General features: G+C 17.0%; 8 protein-coding genes across 8 annotated transcripts in view; 4 read left to right on the top strand and 4 right to left on the bottom strand.

Annotated features, from left to right (window-relative positions):
* The window catches only part of PADL01_0422500 (RH5-Ripr membrane anchoring protein), a gene marked incomplete at both ends in the record, with an annotated part of 1,222 nt that extends 1,074 nt beyond the window's left edge, over positions 1 to 148 (bottom strand). The window contains one exon of the mRNA XM_028685348.1: positions 1 to 148. This exon is cut by the window's left edge and continues 478 nt beyond it. Within this exon, the coding sequence (XP_028536855.1) occupies positions 1 to 148 (148 nt within the window).
* A 3,997-nt stretch (positions 149 to 4,145) lies between these two features.
* On the top strand, positions 4,146 to 4,538 carry PADL01_0422400 (early transcribed membrane protein 4; the record flags this gene model as incomplete). Its single annotated transcript, XM_028685346.1, has 1 exon — positions 4,146 to 4,538. The coding sequence occupies one exon, from the start codon at positions 4,146 to 4,148 to the stop codon at positions 4,536 to 4,538; it is 393 nt and encodes a 130-aa protein (XP_028536854.1).
* A 4,501-nt stretch (positions 4,539 to 9,039) lies between these two features.
* PADL01_0422300 (conserved Plasmodium protein, unknown function) lies at positions 9,040 to 13,296 on the top strand (the record flags this gene model as incomplete). The annotated part of the gene is made up of 1 exon (XM_028685345.1): positions 9,040 to 13,296. The coding sequence occupies one exon, from the start codon at positions 9,040 to 9,042 to the stop codon at positions 13,294 to 13,296; it is 4,257 nt and encodes a 1,418-aa protein (XP_028536853.1).
* Positions 13,297 to 14,598: 1,302 nt separating this feature from the next.
* Positions 14,599 to 16,212, bottom strand: PADL01_0422200 (glideosome associated protein with multiple membrane spans 2; the record flags this gene model as incomplete). Its single annotated transcript, XM_028685344.1, has 2 exons — positions 14,599 to 15,032; positions 15,528 to 16,212. 2 exons carry the CDS (start codon positions 16,210 to 16,212, stop codon positions 14,599 to 14,601), a joined length of 1,119 nt encoding a protein of 372 aa, XP_028536852.1.
* Positions 16,213 to 18,538: 2,326 nt separating this feature from the next.
* On the bottom strand, positions 18,539 to 19,162 carry PADL01_0422100 (asparagine-rich protein; the record flags this gene model as incomplete). Its single annotated transcript, XM_028685343.1, has 1 exon — positions 18,539 to 19,162. The coding sequence occupies one exon, from the start codon at positions 19,160 to 19,162 to the stop codon at positions 18,539 to 18,541; it is 624 nt and encodes a 207-aa protein (XP_028536851.1).
* Positions 19,163 to 21,870: 2,708 nt separating this feature from the next.
* Positions 21,871 to 23,241, top strand: PADL01_0422000 (conserved Plasmodium protein, unknown function; the record flags this gene model as incomplete). The annotated part of the gene is made up of 1 exon (XM_028685342.1): positions 21,871 to 23,241. The coding sequence occupies one exon, from the start codon at positions 21,871 to 21,873 to the stop codon at positions 23,239 to 23,241; it is 1,371 nt and encodes a 456-aa protein (XP_028536850.1).
* A 644-nt stretch (positions 23,242 to 23,885) lies between these two features.
* PADL01_0421900 (BSD-domain protein, putative) lies at positions 23,886 to 24,473 on the bottom strand (the record flags this gene model as incomplete). The annotated part of the gene is made up of 2 exons (XM_028685341.1): positions 23,886 to 24,235; positions 24,413 to 24,473. 2 exons carry the CDS (start codon positions 24,471 to 24,473, stop codon positions 23,886 to 23,888), a joined length of 411 nt encoding a protein of 136 aa, XP_028536849.1.
* Positions 24,474 to 24,941: 468 nt separating this feature from the next.
* Positions 24,942 to 25,000, top strand: part of PADL01_0421800 (AP-4 complex subunit sigma, putative) — a gene marked incomplete at both ends in the record, with an annotated part of 599 nt that continues 540 nt past the window's right edge. Inside the window, one exon of the mRNA XM_028685340.1 lies at positions 24,942 to 25,000. This exon is cut by the window's right edge and continues 123 nt beyond it. Within this exon, the coding sequence (XP_028536848.1) occupies positions 24,942 to 25,000 (59 nt within the window).

Genomic DNA, 25,000 nt, shown 5'->3' with positions numbered 1-25,000 from the left:
GAATACAAGGAACAATGTTCTTTATGAATGATAACTCAGTCCTTATGAAAACATGATGACTCTCACAATTTATATTTTTATATAACAAAAGAACAACTAAGACAATTTGAAAAAATGAAAAATATGTTTTGTAAAAAGGGATATTCATAATGATATTTTCAAAAAAAAAAAAAAATAAAAAAATAAATAAAAAAAAAAAAATAAAATAAAATAAAAATATATATGTTAAGGTGAAAAATATAAAATATATACATACATATATATATATATATATATATATATATATATATATATACATTTATTAATTTTTTGATAATTTTTTTTTTATGTTCCTCCCTTTTTCAAATTAATATTTCGAACTCTACCAATTCAAGTTCAAAAATTATTTATAATAACCTCATATTATAATTCACAACATTTCCTACAAAAATTTATTCAACAGTATAATTGTTTCTGTCAATGATCTAATTTTTTACAATAATATAATATAACCTAATTTATTTTTACATTTTAATGAACAATAATATATATAGTGTATAAAATGAAGTTCTAAATAATAAGGAAATAATAAAAAAAAAAAAAAAAAAAAAAAAAAAAGAAGCACGCAACACTATTTGGGTGTGCTTCAAAAGAAAAAAAAAAAAAAAAAAAAAAAAAAAATTAAAATATATACATTAAGGTGAAAAAAAAAAAAAAAAATAAATAATATAAATGAAATAATTTATATACGAATTGTTATATATTTTATTTTTATATTTTTTTATATTTATTATTTTTTATTTTTATTTTTTTTTTCAGTTAATTTTGTTCTAATGTTCTATATATTGTTTTATTTTTCACAACCACGTGGAAATATTTTCACATATATATATATATATATATATATTTTTCTTTTTTTTTTTTTTTTTTTTTTTTTTTTTATTTATTTACTAAATAGTTCCATAAAAAAAATATACATAATTTTAATTTTTTATTTTCTATATTTTGAAAAAAAATTTCATATTATATAAACAGAACATTTTGTAAAAAAAATGGTAATATTACCCTTTGAGGTGTAAATTTCATTTTCTACACTCCTACCTTTTTTTTTTTTTTTTTTTTTTTTTTTTTTTTCTTATCTAATTTAATAAGTTAATATTATTATAAATAGTATATTTATATGTATACACATATAAATATATTTTTTAACTATATATAATTTTTCTTTGAAGGAATTATTTAAAATATATTCAAATTAACCCTTAAATTATTATGAAATATATTTTCTCACAATTTATTCTACCCATTTACAAAAAAAAAAAATTAAATAAATAAACAAATAAATAAAAATAACAAGTTGGTGTTATACTAATAACTTATATTTATATGACAAAAAAAAAAAAGCAAGTAGAGAAATATTTTCCTAAATAAATTATATAATAACATCTTGTCCTATACCTTTTTTTATTTAATATGTATATATAACATCCAAATGTAATATTTATTTAAAAAATAAATTTACAAACTACTTTTAATACATAATTAAAAATTTTATCTTTCTCTTTTTCTCATTGTCTATATGTAAAATTTAACATTTTAGAAATAAAATGAGTTTTAAAATAAATAGATTATTCAAAAGTATCCTCAATAAAATATAAAGAGGTATAAATATGTGTAAAATATAGGGTACAAAGGTAAATAGTTAATTAGCTAGCTAATATAATATATATATATATATATATATTGTATTTTTTTTTTTTTTCTTATTATATTAGCTAGCTAAAATTAATAATATTTTTTTTTTTTTTTTTTTTTTTTTTTTTGATTATGTATGTATGTATGTGTGTGTGTTAATTATGAACATTTTCTAAGGGGAGAATAAGATTTGGACAATTTATACATTTATCTATATAAGCATATAAAACAAAAAAGGAAAATAGCCACAAATATATATATATATAATTAACTACATATATATATTATATTTTTATAAACTGTTAAAGTAAAATGATACTTCAATAAAAAAATATGTACATATAAATAAACCAACATATATATATATTTAAGTATTTATGTAAATAAATTTTTTATATCCTCTAAGCTACAAAGTTTATTGACTTTTCTCAACATGAGGAGAATTATCAACAACATTAAGAAACAAAAAAATAAAATATATACATATATATAATAAAATTCATAATATTTTACAATTAATATAATTTTCAAAGTTAAATCAAAAGTTTTCGAAATAATGAACATATATTGAAGCTTAAAAAAAAATATGTCACTTCATCATAGTAAATTATATATATATATATATATATATATATTATATATAATGAAAAAGAAATGCTCTTTATAATAATATTTATATATCATCTTATATATATACCTTAGTTTCCTCCTTTTTTTAAAAACAACATAATATATTGTCATAAAACTTATACATACTTTCTATATATATATATATATATATATATATTATATATTTCAATGTAGGAAAGAAAAAAGTGACCCCGTTATATGATCATATGATTCATAATAATGTTGTACCTATGAAGATATGATAATTGAATATTAAAAAAAAAAAAAAAAAATATATAGTACTACTTTTATAGTTATATATAAAAAAAAAAAAAAAAAAAAAAAAAAATATATAGTACTACTTTTATATTTATATATAAAAAAAAAAAAAAAATATATATGTACTACTTTTATATTTATATATAAAAAAAAAAAAAAAAAAAAAAAAAATATATAGTACTACTTTTATATTTATATATAAAAAAAAAAAAAAAAAAAAAAAAAATATATAGTACTACTTTTATATTTATATATAAAAAAAAAAAAAAAAAAAAAAAAATATATAGTACTACTTTTATATTTATATATAAAAAAAAAAAAAAAAAAAAAAAAAATATATAGTACTACTTTTATATTTATATATAAAAAAAAAAAAAAAAAAAAAAAAAAAAAAAATATATAGTACTACTTTTATATTTATATATAAAAAAAAAAAAAAAATATATAGTACTACTTTTATATTTATATATAAAAAAAAAAAAAAAAAAAAAAAAAATATATAGTACTACTTTTATATTTATATATAAAAAAAAAAAAAAAAAAAAAAAAAAATATATAGTACTACTTTTATAGTTATATATAAAAAAAAAAAAAAAAAAAAAAATATATATATGTACTACTTTTATATTTATATATAAAAAATATATATATTTTATATATGTACTTATTTTCCAATTATATATAAAATATATATATATACATGTGTACTTATTTTCCAATTATATATAAAATATATATATATACATGTGTACTTATTTTCCAATTATATATATATATATATATAGAAGTACTCATATATATTTTATATATACATGCATATATATATTTTTTGTGTACACATATTATATAGTACTTAATTATTATTACTACTTTTCTTATTTGGATAATATAATGTATTTTCCCTTATTTTCATAAATAAATATAAATATAAATAAATATATATATATATTTTAATTCATACTGTTCTTTTCTTATTTTCCACACATTTTATTAAAAGAAAAAAAAAAAAAAAAAAAAAGGTCGATAAAAGGAATATATATATATATATATGTATGCTTAATATTTTTTTTTTTTTTTTTTTTTTTTTTCTCATGAAAAACTTCAAAAAAAAAAAAAAAAAAAAAATACCTGAATACTATTAAGCGTATGCATGCATACCGAAAAACATAGAATATTAAAAAAAAAAAAAAAAAAAAAAAAAAAAAAAAAAAATATATATATATATATATATAAAAAGTACATTCCTTTATATATATTTAAGATGAAAATTAGAGCTTTTTTATATAAATAATAAAATAAATGTATTCATATATATGTAATAATTAATATAAATTAATTTAAATATTAATTTAAAAAAAAAAAAAAAAAAAAATTAAATTAATATTTTATTTTATTTTTATTATTATATTTTTTTTTTTTTTTATTTGCAATTCTTAAAAAAAAACTTTTATATAAAAAAAAAATTTTTTTTTTTAATTTTTTCTTATTATTATTTATTTTAAAAATAAATTTTAATATTAATATTAATATATTCTCTAAAAACTTAATATTTTTTCTTTCTTTTATTTTTTTTCACGAAAAAAATGAAATTAAGCAATTTATTTTATGTTTTTGCGTTGCTTATCTCCATGAACGTTTTCGTTCAAGGAAAGAATGTCAATGTTGATAACATAGGCATGACTAAAATTGATGAGATGCAAAAGAGAAAACAGCAACAAAAAATAATAATGATATCTACTGTTGTTACTGGTATTGCTTTACTATTAGGTAGTGCTTTAGGCTTAGGATACCTTAGTAAATCTAATAAAAAAGCTGAAGTACCAGATGAAGAAAAGGATGAAAACAAAAAAGTAGATGCAGGAAAAAATTCCAAAGAATCCAAAGAATCCAAAGCTGAAGAAAAACAACACAAATCTGAAGAGAGAGATAGTAAATTATCCTCATCAAGATCTACAGTAGCACCATCTACTGTTTAAATATAATACTGTATCTTATATGATATATATGTATATACATATATATATTAATACATATAAGATCTTATTATAAACACTTATAAAAACAACAATAATATATAACAAGTATAATACATATAAAATAATTTTATATGTTCATATATACAATTATATATTATATATTGTTTTTAACCCATATAATTAAATATATATCTATATATATTATATATATGTATGTATGTATTTATATATGTATACATTTTATTATTTTATTTTATTTTATTTTTTTTATTTGAGTGTTCGATGATATGCATTTGTAATTCTTAAAAAAAAAAAAAAAAAAGTTGAAAGAATAAGAAGATAAAATATATATATATATATACATATATTATATATATTATATATATGTATATCTTCTTTTTTCTCTTGCTTTTTTTAAACGGGAGATGCACATTATTAGTGTATAAATAATATATATACCCCCAAAAAAAAAAAAAAAAAAAAAAAAAGTTATATTAATGAATAGAATAATAAATTAATATAAAGTAAGTTTCATGTGTATATATTTGTGTACCTTATAATATCTTGTAAGCACAAACATATATACATATGTCTTTTGATCGTACGTTATTTTTATTTTAATTTTATTTTTATTTTATTTTTATTTTTCAAATCGTATCTTAGTATAGTATATATATATTAATGTTATTATGCATAACTACATAAATTAAATATAGAGAGTTTAGTTTGTTATTTTTATTTTTTTTTTACATACAAATATATATTTGCAGTATTAAATGAGGACATACACACATAAAAAAAAAATATATATATATATATATATATATATATATATATATAATATATATAATATATATAATATATATAATATATATATTATATAAATGTGGTTGTCTTTCTGTTGAATTTTTTTATATTTTTATTTTATTTTTAAATATCTTATTTTTGTGATTATTTTTATTTATTACGATGCCATAATATAGAATAGATTTTTTTTTTTTTTTTATCATCACTATTTATATCATTGTGTTCATATATATGTAAATTTTTTTTTATTTTATCATAATGAAATAAATATATTTATCTTATTTTATTTTAACATATATATATATATATATATATATATGTATGTATTTTTTTTTTTTTTTTTTTTCATCCTTTTTTTACACATTGTGGAATTATAATATTCTTATTTAATAATTCCCTTATTAAAAAAAGGAAGAGAGAGAGAAAAAAAAAAAAAAAAGGAAAAATTAAAAGAGATAAATGAATAGATTTTATGTATGTACATTTATTAGTGTAAGAGAATAATTTTTTATATAAATGAATTGATAGATTTTTTTTTTTTTATTTATATTTATTTATTTTATTTTCTCATAATAAACAACATTAATAAAAACTTATAACTATTATATAAGACACACATAATAAAAATATAAAATAAAAGTTTAAAAAAAATAAAAAGGAATATTCCTTATGGTATATAAAATGATAATATCTAAAAATGGAAATATGGATAATACATATGTATTAATTTTATTATTTTTAAGGGTCTCATTAAAAAAAAAAAAAAAAAAAAAAAAAAAAAAAAAAGGTTCTTAATATTAAATGAATATACATATGCTTCTATATAAAGGAAAGGCATTTTTATTATATGTATATTATATGTATATATGTAAATTATTATGCAAGTTCATATATATACATTGATTCCACAAAAGTATAACAAAAGTATAAGATTCCTTTTCTTCAATTAGAATATATATATACCATAGTATATATGAATTACTACATTAAAGCAATATTAAAGGTTCCTTAAAATAATAAATAAATAAATACCCATCTATATATATATTATATATATATATAATATTTTAAGAAAAATATATGTTCCACAGATAATAATATCAAAATCCTTTCTCCTACGTCATAATAGCAAATCAATAATAATTATTTCTTGTCATACATATAATATATATATATATATATATATATATATATATATATATATATATTTATTTATTTATTCATCCCTTTCTTCATATATATATACCATATCAAGCTTATAAACAAAATATTGATAAGTATAATGTTATTCATATAAATTTTATTTTCATGTTTTTTTTCTTTTTTTGTTTTAAATATAAGAATAAGGGAGAAGTATATTCACATAAATGAAAGCATAAAACTTAATTATATGAGAAACCCCAAATATAATTATATATATATATATATATATATATATATTTAATAACATATTATTATTAAAAAAAATGAGAATTATAATCTTCATAACCTTATTTATTATGATATTTTTTTTTTTTTTTTATAAAATGAAATATTTTCCTACTTTTCTTAAAGACTATGTAGCCATATCATGACCCTTACATTTATAATATTAAATGTAGGAAACCAAATTAAAATTATGAGAATGATTATAATTATTCTTATACTTGTCAATATATATATATATATACAAAAGAATGATTATGTATTTTATGTAGTCGAAATATATACATGTTCATAATTTATTTCTATATAAACTGAAAAATTATTGTGTTAACCATTCTTTCTTTTCTCTATAAATGGTATCATTATTATTTATGTTTTTTTTTTTATAAAACGATAATATATATATATAATGTAGACATAAAAAATAACCTTATGGATGAATTTCCACATGTACAAATATTGAACTTTCAAATTCATCAACATTTAATGCTTTCTATTTACTTTAATATATACCTATTAGTTTTTTTATCATGACTACATACCTTTTCTTTATATTGTTATATACATATATATAAGTATCTTTTTTTTTTAAAGATAAAGGAAAAATCTATCATCATTCCAATATTGATAAATTCATACCTCAATATATATATATATATATATATATATATTTATTTACCTGACTTGTGCAGGATTTTTTTTTTTTTTTTTTTTTAATGAACATAAAAAATGACCTGACCTATACATGTTAAAATAAATTATTACAATTATTCATCTTATATTTATATTTTTTACTATATAAATATAATAGTTACTTGATTTAATATAAAGAAAGATGCTGGTTGCATATATACTTCTTTAAATAAATGACAGAAAAAATATATTAAAAAAAATAATATTAATTTGATATTTAGAGCGAATAAAAAGAGTTTATATATATATATATATATATATATATATATATAATATATAATATATAATATATACGATTAAAGAGTTTTATATACCTCCCATTTGTTGTGAACATATTATATAAAATACTTTTGTGGTAGCATATATAAGAGAAATAAAAATGTGATTTTATTCATTATATGAACTAATGATACAATAAAATTGATAACACATATATATTCATGTATTAATAATAATATAAACATCATCTAATAATCTTTTTATTTTTTAAATGTGTGATCCTTATCATCATAATAATACAAAAATGTTTGTATTTGTTTATTATGTGTATGATAATTTGTTAAAATGTTTTACTGACAAATAAAAAAAAAAAAAAATAACACACATAAATATATTATATATATATATATATATATATATATATATGTTGTAACATTTTTTTATTCGTTACAATATTATAATTTTATCTACAATATAAGAAATATATATAAATTTTTTTTTTTTGATATTTTACTTTTAAAAATTTCCATATAGCCATAACAAAAAAAATGTTCATTGTAATAAAATAATAAAATAATAACATTATTATATATATATATATATTATATTAATAATTTATATATATTATTATTCATTACTCCTTTTGGTATATATAATATTTAATAAAAACAATCATTCAGTAGGGTTTTTCAATTTCTTTTTTTCTTTTTTTTTAATTTATAAATACATCGTTTTTTTTTTATTTTATTTTTTTTTTTTTTTTGCTTTAAAGAGAGTGGTATATAAATATATATATATATATATATATATATATATATATATAGAATAAGAAATAAATAAAATAGGAGGAACATAAAAAATATATATATATATATAATATTATATATATAACACTATATAATATGGATAGGCAAAAATAAAAATATTATATAATAAATATATTACATTATATAATTTATATATATATATATATATATTTTTTTTTTTTTTTTTTTTTCTTCAAATTGAGAAAAAAAAAATAAAGGCGGACGAATAATTTTTGTTCTTCCAATATTAAAAAAAAGGAAAAAATGAATAATTAGATGAATCATTCTATTTTTTAAAACATATTATAATAATATTATAAATATATTTTATTATTTTGTATACATATATTTGTATATTATATTATATTTTTTTTTTTTTTTTTTTTTGATTAACATTTATGGAAAAAATAAAAAAATAATTATAAATAAAAATTAAGAGGATATAACATATAAACATATATATATATATATATATATATATATATATATATATATTTATTTATTTATATATATTTATATATGTTATATCTCTTTATTTTTGTTTTTATAAAATGAATTTGTTAAGAAAAAAGATTAAAAATGAAAAGAGCTTGTCATCATTGTCAATAAATGAAAAAGAAAATAAAAGTATTGCAGTAACAACATTGAAAGATAAAAAAGAAATGAAGAATGAAAATATAAGTAAAATAAATATAAAAAAGGAAAATTTCGAACAAAATGTTGATCATATAAATAACAATTTATATAATTCTTATCATCATGATGAGCAAGAACAAAAAGAAGATTATCCTTACAAGAAGAAAGATATAAATAAAAAGAAGAAATGGATGAAACAATATAAAGATGTTAAATTATATATGGACATGCTTTTAAATAATTATAAATTAAAAAAAACAGAAAAAACAAAAAATTGTAACGATTTATTATCAGGGTTAAAAAAAAGAAGAAAGAAGAAAAAAATTATAAAAAATGATTATATACGAATTATAAATACTGAGAAAGAATATATACAAAAATATGAAGAAGATAAAATATTTTTAGATAATATAAAAAATGTTTCTTCCTGTGAACTGATAAAAGATTGTTCATATTATGTTTTTTTTTATAATCTTTTTATTAAAGGAATGTATTTAAATAAGGATTGTTTAGAGAATGCCATAAAAAAGGATACAGAAAAAAATAGTAAAAAAAATGACATATATATAAATAAAAAGTGTGATAACATTGCAAACATTATAAAATCAGAAAAAAAAAATAATGATAAACATAATGTAATATTATTAAAAGGGAAATATACAAGACAATTGATATGTGTTTATTTAAAATATTTATTAGACAATATAAAAAATGAGAATACTATTAAAGCAAAGTTTTATATCTTGGATTATATAAAAATATTAGAAAATAAGAAAAAAGAAAGTGACAAAAAATCTTTTGTTTTTAAAAATGGTAATGAAGAGGATAAATTAGGTAATGATGTATTTTTAAATTATAATATATTAAACGAAAAAAAGGAAAATGATAATAAAAGTTATGATCAACAATGTGATGTCAACCACCATTGTGATAATATGTTAAATGAAAAGAACCATTTGAGTTCCTCAAATTTATTAAATGTAAAAAATATAAACCATAAAAAAGAAGATGATATATTTAGAAACGATGAATCGATTAAAAGTACTAATTTATTAAGAAGCAATGATATAAAAATAAATGAACATATTTACAATAAAATATTAAATAATTTTATAAGTGAATTAAAAAGCTTTTTCTTTTCTATGTTAGAAAAGATAAGAAGTTCTAAACTTTTAATAAAATTTATTTTAGCATTTACAGACATATGTTTAATATTAACACCTTATTATATTAATATAATTAATTATATAGAAATATTATGTGAATTTGCTCATATAATACCTATAAATTGTATATCGTATTTTATAAATTTTTTTCAAAGTTATAAAAATATATTCATTGAAAAATATAAAGAATTCCAACATTCTATTATTCATAATGATCCAATAAAAATACAATCTGTAGGTGCTAGACTTATAGGTTTTATAAAAATATTACAAAAAAAAATTAATCTTAATAATAATCAACAATCAATATATTCTTTCTTTCTCAATTTGTTATTGGCTGAATGTCTGCCAATAAATCATTTAGGATTTTGTAATCGACAATCAGCAAAAAATAATTTTCATTATTTTTTTCAGGACACACTAAATTATTGTAACAAACAAATTACAGATGAACAAATAGTTTATGACAACTTTGAATTAAAAATTCAAAATAATATTAAAAATTATAAAAAAATTAAAACTATCATTCAGGAGGAAATAAATGGGGTTCATAAGAAATGTGTTTCACATGGAACAGAGAAACTCATGGGTCAAAAAAATAATATATGTGATGAAAGTATTTTAAGTGATGAAAATGTTATAGTTGATAAAAATACTTATGGTGATAAAAATACTTATAGTGATAAAAATATTTATAGTGATAAAAATATTTATAGTGATAAAAATACTTATAGTGATAAAAATATTTATAGTGATGATAACACGTCAAATAATAAAATTGTAGAAAGTGCCGGCGATAATAAAAGAAAAAGAGAAGAATCGAAAGAAATGTCCTCCTCAATTAAAAAACAAAAAAAAAACGATGAAAATGATTTAAGAGATAATAAAAAAAATGTAAGCAATGAAGAATATATAGAACAAAAAGATAACAAGCAAATATATTTATCATACATGTCATTTATTTCTCTTGTAGCGTTTATAAAATATCCAGAAATAATTACACATGATAACATTATTTTATTAGAAGATGTATATAATTCATTCAAAACTTTTTTGAATTATATAAATAAAATAGATAAACAAAAAAAAAAAAAATTTATAGGTACCAAAAAATATATGAATATGATAAAGGCATATTTATTTAATGACCATATTGATTTCTTAGCTAATTTTCACATTTTTAAAATACTAGTATATGATGAAAACTTTTTAAGGGTTTTATTTTTTAATATATTGGTAGCACTGAACTATTTAAATAGGGAACTTCAAATATGTGTGAAAGACGACTCTGAATTAAATGACAACAACAATAATAATAATAGTAATAATAGTAATAATAATAGTAATAATAATAATAATAGTGTTGTTAAGAAAAACGAGACAAGTATTATAACTACAAGAGCCTCGTTTCTCTTTCTTGCAGATTATGATACATATATTGATAACGAAGAAGGAGATCGAGAAAAAAATAATAATCATATGAATGCTTTCACGACAAGGGGTCATCAAAAAAGTATAAGAGAAAATAGTAAGAACAAAGAAAGTGGAAGAAGTAGTATACTAACAACAACTACAAGCATAAATAATAATAATAACAACAATAGCAATAGTAATAATAACATTTTTGATAGTAATAAGATTAAAGAAAATATAAAAAATAAAGATAGCGGCAACAACAGAAATATGTCTGTTAATCAAAATGTTTTTGTGAACACAATAAAAGATATAAAATATTCTAAAGAAAATGATGATAAATTTATAGTAAAAGAAAAAATTAAAAAAATCATATTCACATTTATAAAAGAATTATTAAATTATTTAGATGGATTTACTAATACTAATCATAATTTTATGCTAGCAAAAGAATATTCGTGGTATGTATGGAAGAAACAATTAAATATGTCAAAGCATAATAAGGATCACTATGATATATCCTTTCAATTTAAATGTGTTGATGAAGATATAAAGAAAGAAAAAACTTATGACTTAAACCAATTAACAAATAATTATACATATAATAAACAAAGAAATAATGATTTGAATTATAATTTTGATACTAATGAATTTTTAAATTCTAATCATAATGTAGACAGAACAATTTATAAAAATGAGGTGTCATACTTATCAAATTTAACAAGAAAAAATAAAAAAACAGATAATCAATCACCTGTAGAAAGTCTTATAAATATCATAGAAAATTTTGAAGTTTTAAACAAAAAAATGAAACCATATTATTGTAATAATAAAAATAAAAATATGGAACAAATAAATAATACAGATATGATAATGAATTTTTATAATAATATGACACCAATAACTAATGAGCACTCTACAAATAATAATAATAATAATATGTTTAATATAAATAATTTCTTATTAGAAATTAATAAAATATATTTAAGAAGAGAAGCAGAATTCTGGGAGCTAGATGAAAGTGATTCAATAACTGAAGAAAAAAAAAATGAAAGTCATAACAAAATTCTTATTGAAAAACTTATAGATAAATTAGATGATTATAAAAAAAAAATAAATATTGATAATGATCCAATTAATGAAATAGAAGAAAGTGAAAAAAGTAAAAATAACCCAGTCTTCAAATTTAGGTTATCTAAACTTTTTATTTTAAAATATATAGATCTTTATACAATAATAAAGAATAAAGAATTTACAACTGATTCGGATTTTCTTTATAATCTTATGATTCAAATGGATAAAAATGTTGAAAGAAAAAAAAGCATACTCAACAAAGGAGTAGCAGAAAATGAAGAAGAAATAAATATGGAAGAAGAAAAAAATGTTCAACAAGAAATTAACATGCAAGATGAAATAAATATAGAAGAAGAAAAAAATGAAATTCACGTTGAGCAACATGAAAAATTAAATGATAAGCAAGAAGAATATGAAGATGTAACAGAGAACCTCAATGAAGAAGAAGAAGAAGAAGAAGAAGAAGAAGACAAATTTTTAACACCTGAACATCTTCCTATAAATGTAGAAATAAAATGATAAATATAATATAGTTTTACATATAATAAATATTAATGTTAAGTCAAAAATGTTAGTAATAATATCCACATGAGTGAATATATAAAAAATTATATGTATGTATATATGTATATATATATATATATATATATATATATATATATATATATATATATTTATTTATTTAATTTTTTTTTTTTTTTTTTTTTTTTTTTAATTAAAGTATAAATTAATTTACATATTTACAATTAGTTTTTATTTATTATATATATGTAATTATTTTTTTTTTTTTTTTTCAATAAACCCACTGTCATCTCCAAAAAAAAAAATAATATATTTTCCTTTTTTTAAAACAACACACCCTTAAAATTAAATATTTGATGCGAATATATTACAATGTTTATATTTTTCTTTATTAAAATATTCTATATATCTGAATAAAAATTCAAGAAAATTATATTGACTTACAGTATATCAATGTTGAATAAATATAATTTTGAAAACAAGATGAAACTATATGTTCATGTGTATAGAATAAACAATTTTTATTATATACATATCAATAAATGTATCAACATGTACATGCTCAAATTTGGTTTTTATATAACAAAAGGGGAAACATATATATATATATATATATATATATATATATGTAGATGTATATAATATATAATATATAATATATACATTTATGTATATTGAGAAAAAGTATAAAGAGCAAAATAAGTTTTTATTTTATTTTATTTTTATTTTTTTTTATTTTATTTTTATTTTATTTTATTATTTTTTTTTTTTCTTTGGTATATGTAGTAAATGTAACGGACATATAAAATATATAAAATTATTATTATTATCTTTTTTTTTTTTTTTTTTTTTTTTTTTTTCATCCATTTATAAATATTAATTTAAATACTATTAAAAAAAAAAAAAAAAAAGGAAAAAAAAAATGTGTAATAAAATGCAATTATGAACATTCATATATAAATATATAAATAAAATAAATAAATATATATATATAAATATATATATATATATATATATGTTGGAAAAAAAAATATACGTCAGCACATTAAAATGTCATAATAAATATACTAGTTTCTTTTATTAGTTGGATAGTTTGATTGAATATTTAATATCTGAAGAAATAATTTATATCAACAATAAGACATATTAATTATATATATATATATATATTTATGTGTGTGTGTGTTTATGTGTGCCTTAGGTATATATAAAGTAAAATTTAAATTTACTATTATATATATATATATATATATATATATATATGTATATATTTATTTATTTATTTATTTATTGGCGCTTTCAATATTGAGCTGCCTTAATATAATTATTTTCTGTTACGCCCATTTCTACATTTTTTTTCAATTGTCCTTCAATTTGAGTATAATCATAAGTTGTTGGAATTCCATTATTTGCTGCATATATATTTGAATCATATGTATTTCCATCAATATATTTTTCATTCATATTCTTTGCTACCATCTCTTCACCATATTCTATATTATCAGGATTGACACTATATGGTTCATATATATTCTCCTCATTATATACACATTGCTCATCTTCATGTTTTATTTCTGGTAATACATCAGCATTAATATCTCGACTATGTAATTCAGGGGACCATTTCTCCAATAAAGGCTCGAAAGAAAAGGCCCATACAGTTGCACATACGATGGCTCCCAATAATAAGATAGAGAAAAAGGCTCCGAATCCAGAAAACACCATAATGAGTTCTAATGAACACAAAAAAAAAATTACATAAATTAAAATAAAATGAAGCAAAATAAAATGAAAAATAATTCATAATATCAAATATCACAATAAATATATATATATATGTGTGTGCGTGTGTGTCTATTTCTGTTTAATATTATGCGATCTCTTCTAAATAATATCTTGTTGTACATTGTTATCATATAATGCAACATGACTTGTACAGGTAATCACATGATTTTGTACAGGTAATCATATAAATTTGTACAGGTAATCATATGATTTTGTACAGGTAATCACATGATTTTGTACAGGTAATCACATGATTTTGTACAGGTAATCACATGATTTTGTACAGGTAATCACATTATTTTGTACATGTAATAAAACTTTGCACACATAATGCAATAAACTTTATATATGCATAAACTATATTAATAATAATTAGATTAAAAATATATACATATATATTTATATATATATATATATATTTATTTATATTTATTTTTATGTACCTGCTAAACCAGCCAATTTGAAGAGGGTCAAGTTTGACCATGCCAATTCTTCGTAAGTTCCTTCATCATGATAAGCTTCCATATAGAAGAAGGCAGCTCCATAAATGAACAAAGCAAAACTGTGAACTATACTTCCAAAATGTAAGAGGGTCCAATCAGATTTGGTTTGTTGGTATCTTGCCCACCATCTCATACTCATATAGAAGTAGGCATATAAATATTGTACTAATCTTAAAATAGATGATAAGAGATCTAATGTGACAGCTGCAGATAATAATTTGGATCCTGCTCTGAATCCACGGCACCATTTACTATTATCAGCTACAAAAACTTGAAACATGGCAATATATAATGTACCTAATAAATATATAGCCATTAAAATAGATATTGTTAAATGAAAGGTGCTTGAAACTTTAACACATTCTGGTCCAGCATATAAATCAAAAATAAAAATTCCTGTACCTCCAAAAGCCCAATAAAATACAAACATTAATACTAATGATACGCATTGTAAAAAAAAACCTGTTCTTAATAAATGTGAACTAAAATATCCTACAAAAGGTGTATGATTTTCTCCTCTAGGGCTAGGGGTATCGTCATCTTGTTGATATTGATTATCGTAAGGAGCTGAGTATTGTCCTTGATGTAAGTATGCATCATCAACGTCCATTCCGTATGAACCCATTTTTTTTTTTATTTTATTTTTTTGAAATATTAAATGTATAGATTGGTATTTTTCTTTTTAAACGGAATATATAAATATAAATAAATAAATAAATAAATAAATAGATATGTGTATAGAGTAATATTTAATGATTTTATATTATTGTATATGAAAAGAAATATATTTTTATTAATGAATATGGACACTTAAAAATTTCCACAAAATTGATATATGCACACATATATATAATATATATATATATATATATATATATATATATGTATGTATATTATGATGTCCTTTTTTTTTTATTTTTTTTTTTTCTCAAGTAGAACGTTATTTTGTATTTATTCTACAAATATTTAAATTAATTATATAGCTTAATGTGAAAAAAAAGAAAAAAAAAAAAAAAAATTCTTCAAAATATGCTAATTAAAACAATGAATTAAAACTTAAAATAAAATAAAACATATAATATGTGTAAACGTAGAAAAAAAAAAAAAAAAAAAAATTGCACAAAAAAAAAAAATATAAAAAATAAATATTATAAAAAAAATAATATACAAAATGTATAAATTGTATATTATATTATATATATGTATATAATACGATAAAGAAAAAAAAAAAACATATATGTATTATATATATATATATATTTATATTTATATTTATTTATTTTTATATATGCAAATCTTTTTTGGTCATATAACGTCCTATCTGTAATAAGATACACCTTTTTACTACTTATATTTTTATTATTATTATTATTTTAATGTTTATTTATTTTTTTTCTTTTTTCTCCTATATTTATTTAATAAAAAAAAGGTGTATGACACATTAATATTATTTATATATTACGGCAAATAAATTTTTAATTATCTTTAAAAATGGAAATCATCACAAAAAAAAAAAAAAAAAATATATATGTATGTATGTGTATGTGTAAAGAATAATATAAAATATAACGAAAAATTAAACGAATAATATTACGAAAAAAAAAAAAAAAGAAAAGAAAAGAAAAGAAAAACATATATATATATATATATATATATATATATATATAATATATATATACACATGTGTAATATTTTCTTTACACAACTGAAATGATATAATATTTTATATTTTCACCATGATATTTTTAATTATAAATTTTATATAATAGAATTTTTTTTATTATTATTAGATATGTATAAAAAATATATAATATATATATTTATATGTTCATATGTGTATATTTAAATTCTTCAAATTTCTTTTTTTTTTTTTTTTTCTTAATTTTAATAATACCATGTATGTACCATGGTGCAACAATATTTTTTACAAATAAAAATAATAAAACATATAAGCATAATAATATATATATATATATATATATATAATATATATATGTATATTCTTACATGTAAAGGTAATGGATTTAATTATAATGTGTATATAACATATAATATATATATATATATATATTTTATTTTTTATATATTTGTAATATAATAAATGAAAATAAGCAAATAAAAAAAAAAAAAATAATGTATTTTTAAATACCATAAAAAATTAACAAAATGTAATATAATTATTATGTGGACGTTTCATGTTTCTTTTCTTTTTTTTTTTTTTTTTTTTATAAATACAGTATTATATATAATAAATGTATAATAATCATAATGTAAAATAAACATATAAATATATACATATATATTATATATATGCACATTATTATAAATATAAAAACATATATATTTTTTTTTGTGCACACACATAAAAATATTTATATATTAATATAATCTTAAACACAATAAGTTTGTATGTTCATATAAATATATATATATTATATAGATGTATGTTATATATATATATATATATATATATACATATATGCTAATTTTTTAAGGATCTATTTTTTTTTTTTTTTTTTTATTTTGTTCTATAAAGACAAATAAAAATAATATTATATGATAATAAAAAATTTAGACAAAAATATGTGGACTGTTTATTTTTTTAGTACCTTAGTATATATTCAAATAAAAAAAAAAAATTACATTTCCATAAGAATATTTGTCTATTTAAAAAGTATATGACATTTTTTAAAAATATAATTATTTTTTATTCCTTCAATTAATATTTACAATAAATAATATGTTCAGTAATAATATGTATATATATATATATATATATATATATATATATTTTAAAGAATTTTTTTTTTTTATTTAAAAAAAGTTAAGATTAAAAAAAGAAAAAATTAAAATTGTAAGTTACCTACATAATTCATAAATATCTCATATATTATATATGTGCCTTTATTAAACTTCACACACACACAAAAAAAGAAAAAAAAAAAAAAAAATTAGGGTACTCCGATTAATTTTAAACCATGTGATACAAAAGTTGATAGAACATTACCGACAATACCTGATGGTGTTAATGGTGGTGGAGGAGGAGGAGGCACAGGAGGTGGGGGTGGAGGTAGAGCTGTCAATGCAGCAGATGGATTATTATTATTATTATTATCATTATTATCATTATTATCATTACTATCATGATTATCATTATTATCATGATTATCATTATCATTATGGTGGTCATCATCATTATGGTGGTCATCATCATTATGGTGATCATCATCATTATTATTATTATTATTTGTGTTATTATCTTCATTGTCTTCTTCCTCTTCTTCTTCATCATCATTATCAGATTCTTTTTCATTATAGTTCATACTTAAATCAATAAAGGAACCATTTTTGCCTTTATTATTTATTGAAATAATTTTATTCTCTTTCATCTTTATATCTTCTATAATATTATCATGTTGTTTTATAGGTTTTAAATTATTTATATTTATTTTATCATCCCCTTCATCATTCCTTTTTGACGTATATAAAATATTATGTTTTTTATTTTGCCTCAATGTACTCTTCCCTTCAATATAATAAAGGCAAAATATTATTAGGGTAATAAACTTCCACATGCCTATATATTATCAAAATAATAATATAAAAAAAAATGTATTATATAAACATATCTGTCTGAAGTTTTTACAAATACATAATTATATATATATATATATATATATATATATATGTATTGATTTATTTTATTTTTATTATTTTTTTTTTTTTTTTTCTTTCTGCTCATTAATAGTTGATGCACATGCTTCTCTTTTCAATTGATTGTTCTATCTCATGGTGTAAAAGAAATATAAAATAATTCAAAAAAAAAAATAAGTAAAATTTGTAGAATTTTTATATTTTTTTTTTCTATACAATTTTATATAATTTTTTTCCCCCACACCCATCCTGATATATAGAAAATAATATTCAAACCAGATAAAAAAAAAAAAAAAAAAAAAAAAAAAAGGAGTAAAAATGAAGCACCAAAATGCAGAATGCTATGTTTATAATTTTTGTACCGTATAAAAAAAAAATAAAATAAATAAAAATATAAATTTTTGTAGTATTAGAAATGTTGTGTATGTTCCCTTTTTTTTTATGATAAAATTTATGGAAAGGAGCCACTTAAACATAAAGAAAATAATAACCTTTTTATTCAATTTTTATTTTTTTATATAATTATAAAAAGAAATAACATCATATATATAAAACAAAATATATACATATATATATATATATTTATATTTATATATCCTAATACGTGAACCAAGAAATTATAATATAATACTCATCTGAGTGATATAGTTCAACGCCACCCACCGGCTTACATTATTGTTAAAAGATTAGACATTATATTTATTCTTACATATAAGTAAATAAAAATAATAAATGAATATATCATTTCAATATTACCCATTATTTTATCATTTAAAAGGGTCTGAGTAAAATAAACCATCATATATAACAACACACTTATTGTAGCAATGTTTTGTATATATGGAATATAAATTAACTCTAATAAGTATCTTACAACAAATAAAATATATATATATATATATATATTTCACTTATTATGAAAAGCATATATTTATATATAATATGAATTCCTTACTAAACATTATAAGACCAACAGGAAAAAAAAGAAAAACAAGAAAAAAGTGATTTTATACAAATTGTAGCAAACAAATAAATAAATAAATATATATATATATATATATATTTTATTTTTTTAAGTTCAATTGTTAGGGTATTTAATTTTTCTTCTTATTTTACTTTATTTTTGTATTTTTTTTTTTTTTTTTTCTTTTTTTCCTGAACTGTTCATGTAATTTTTCCTAATTTTTCTACAAATTTTTTATGAACAAGCAAGGTAAATTTAATTATAATTTTATTTTAAAAAAATAGAAACAGATATATATTTATATATTATATATTGATAAAGAATATTTATTGGTATGAATGTATTTTTTTTTTTTTTTTTATTTTACACATTTTAAATATAATAATAATACATAATATTGTTATATGTAAAAATAATATATATATATATAATACATATTTGTAATATTATTATTTTTTTTTCTCAATGTTACAAAAAATATAAAGAAAAAAAGACTTCATAGTTAAACACACCTTTATATTATATTATTTTGTATTTATTTTATTTTTTTCTTTTTTTTTTACAAAAATATACAAATGAATTATATAATAATATCATAAAACAAAACTATGATCATTTTATAAATTTATAAAATGTCTACATAATATAAGTAGTATATACTATAATATGCTTTCCATAATTTAAATAATTTGAATAAATGTTCCCTTCATTTAATATTGATAAAATAAAAAATTTCAATATTCATTATTTTTATTACAACTTTAAATAAGTTTTATTTTCATTTTGTTATTTAATTTAAATGTTGTAATGTTATTTTGGAAATATGCAGTTCCATAAAAAAAAAAATATATATATTATAAATATTATATATATTTCTTAATTTTTTGTAAATATGTTACAACATATATACAATATAAAATGTGAAATAAAAATAAAATAAAAATAAATAGATTTGATATATATATATATATATATATATATATATATATTTTTTTTTTTTTTTTTTTTTTTTTTTTTTTTTGGGGTACCAACATTTTCACATATCAAAATGTGTTCCCATAAAATGGAAAACACCACATATACATATATACATATATAGTGTGATAATTATAAAAAAATATATATAAATATATGAATATATAAATATATGTATATATAAATATATGTATATATAAATATATGTATATATAAATATATTCATATATTTATAACATGTAATAGACAAATATATTTTTTTGAAAAGAACAAAATTTCATTGAAACAGCATTTGTCATGAAAATGCAGATTTTTTCTTTTTCCTTTTATCTTTTTTTTTTTTTTTTTTTTTTTTGTTTTTTTTTTCTTTTTTTTTTCCTTTGTCCACCCTTCATAATTTTGTAATATTTTAATTTCCGAATTTGTTTTAAAGAAATCTTTCAAATTATATATAAATAATTTATACTACATTTTATTATATTTATATTTTTTTTGTTTTAAAAAAAAAGGAAATGACGAAAATGTAAAAATTATATAAATATATATATATATATATATATATATATATATGTGTGTATATATATATATTTATTCATTTATATATTAATTTTCTAACATGTTCGTTATAATCTAAAAATTTGTAATTAGAAAAAAATAAAATTGAATTTTTTAAAAAAGAATGAATAGAAAATGCCGTCATTACATTTAGACAGCTTTAAAATTATAAAAACAATATTGAGAAGAAAACACCTGATTGTTTTCCTTATAATAAATATACTTATATTTTTAAAATTAAATGAACACATAACATATCCATTTGTCTCTTTAAAAACAAATTTTTTAGATAATCATAAAATAAATCATAATAATAATAATAATAAAATATGGAATACCATTTATCATATAGAAAAAGAAAAACAAAATGGATATAGTCAAATCAAAAATAATAACACATATACAAAAAATATTTATAATGATAAAAATGGAAAGATATATGTGAATACAAAATATATCATAAATAATTATAAAGAATATATAAAAAATATTTATATATATTATAATACATTTTTGAACCATGTCAAATATTTTATTATCAAAATAAAAAATTATAACGTCATTTCTCAAACATGTTTTTTTCTAGAACAAAAATCAAAACATATATCAACAAATAATAAAAAACTTACACTTCAAATATTTCAACACTTCAATAAGGGAACACATATTTTATATAATAAAACAAATAATTCATTAAATAATGTAAAAACAGATTTTCATAATAAATTAGTCAAACGAAGAGTTTTATTAGCCCTCATGAAACGTAAAAAAAAAGACAAGCGAAAATCAAAGTTAGCCAAAAAGAAAAAATTAAAAGATAAAAAAAAAAAAAAAAAAAAAAAAAAAAAAAAAAAAAAAAAGGAAAAAAAAAAAAAAAAAAAAAAAAAAAAAAAGAACAAAAAGAACAAAAAAAAGAACAAAAATAAAAAGATTAAAAAAAATAAGTGGAGAAAAAATAAAAAAAACAAATATGAAGAAGACGAATATGATGATGATGTAGATGTAATGTATGATGATAAAAATCTAAGAAAAAGAAAAAGAAATAAAAGAAGAGGAAAAAAAAATAAATATAATAATAAAAATGATAAATTAATAATGGAAGAAGATGATTCATTACATGATGAACATGATGATTATGATGAAAATATGAAATATCATTTAAATGAAGATGAACAAGAAGGAAAAAATTATTATCATCATGATGATGATGATGAAAATGATATAAATTATAAAGATCGTTATTATAAAAAGAAAAAAAAAAATAAAAGAAGAAAAAATAAAAATAAAAATAAATATGATGAACATGATGATTATGATGATCATCATAAAAATCATGATATACATCATGATCATGAATCAGAAGAATTAGAAGAAAAAAAACATGAACTCGAAGAAATTAATGATATTGTTAGTGAACTCACAACCAAAAAAAGATTATTAAGAAATGCCGAGCATCACATGTTAAAACTTTTAAAGGACATACATTCATTAGAAACAAAAAGATAAAAAAGAAAATATATATATATATATATATATATATATATATATATAAAACATTATAATGTGTGTCTATATATTAATGACAACACAAGGTTCTTAATTCCTAATGGCAACAAATAGGACACAAAAAAAATATATATATATATATATATGTATGTATATATATATGTATACATATATGTGTCCACATCTTTTATATTTATATATACATAAGTAGGTTTTAAATTTTTTTTTTTTTTTCCTTCTATTTTTAATCCTTCTTTTAATAAAATTTTAATGGCATTATAGTGTCACATTATTTGTTTTATTTTATTTTTATTTTATTTTTTTTTTTTTGTTTGAAGTTTTACTTAATTTTAATAATCATTTAAATGAAAATAAAGATTAAAAAAAAAAAAAAAAAAAAAAAATTAACAATATTTTATATGCTAACACACATATATATATAATATATATATATAATATTCTTTTTATAATTTTAAAAGTATAACAAAAAAAAAAAAAAAAAACAAAAAAAATAATATTTATTATTAATAATATTATTGTTGCTGATGATGATGTTCATCATATTTATCATGCCCATCACATGTTCTTTTTTTTTATTTTATTTTTTTTTATTTCATTTTATTTTTTTATTTTTTGGTTGGTAGTCAATTCTGCATAGTGTCAAAGAAATTTTTTATAATTATCATTTTTATAGACGAAAAATATCTTAACCAGAATTCATTTTCATTAATATATTTAGGAACAATATTATATCTGATTTTTTTTAAATTCGGTATGTCTTTTAATAATGCTGTTGCCCATTGAACAAATTTATCTTCAAAATAAAATGATTCAATATTTTTGCCTTCAGTAATATTAAAAAAGCTTTCTTCATCTAATGTTATATCTTTTATTTCTTCGATTACTTTTTTTACAATCTTTATATTTATATCAACATTTAAATCATCACTCCCCCATTTTATAATTTCGTTCCAAGGATATTTTAATTGAAAATCTGACAAGTAGTAAAATATAGAAAAATATAAATATATATTTATAGCAGCATTATTATTATAATATAATAATATATTTTGTTTTATATATTTCATTTATATCTCCTTTTTGTTTTTTACATGTACAAAAAAAAAAAAAAAAAAAAAAAAAAAAAAAAAAAACATATATAAAGTTTTACCTTTCTCTTCATATTGAATTTCACATAATTCATACTTTTTCTTATTATGTTTATTTCCCATTATTAATCAAATGGTAACCTTTATATGATTATTCAAATAAATTTTTTTTTTCTTTTTTTTTTTCTTCTTCTCCCCCCTTTTTTTTTACTTATATATATGGAATAATTTACGGGAGAAAAAAAATAAAAAATAAAAATATGAAAATATAAAATATATATAATAAAAATGAATAATAAAAAAAAAAAATATGCATACATATATGATAAAAAAAAAAATAAAATAAATAAGTATTATATATATATATTATATATATATATTTTATATATATATTAATTTTCTTATATATGTAATATTTATCCCATTTTAATAATTTCAAATTTGAAGTTTATTTTTTTTTTTTTCTTTTTTTTTAATATTTAATCATTTATATTATATATATTTATATATTTTTTATTAAATGGTATGAATGGTTAAGAACGAATGAATAAATTAACGACAGAATAATAAAAAGAATAAATTTTTTTTAAAATGATAGAATTTTTGTTAATGGTCAATAAACAAGGTCAAACTAGATTAAGCCAATATTA

Source organism: Plasmodium sp. gorilla clade G2 (assembly GCF_900097015.1).
Source record: "Plasmodium sp. gorilla clade G2 genome assembly, chromosome: 4".
Classification (NCBI taxonomy): Eukaryota; Apicomplexa; class Aconoidasida; order Haemosporida; family Plasmodiidae; genus Plasmodium; species Plasmodium adleri (nom. inval.).
The sequence above is the reverse complement of the archived record's forward strand: the minus strand, read 5'-3'. Positions and strand labels throughout refer to the sequence as shown.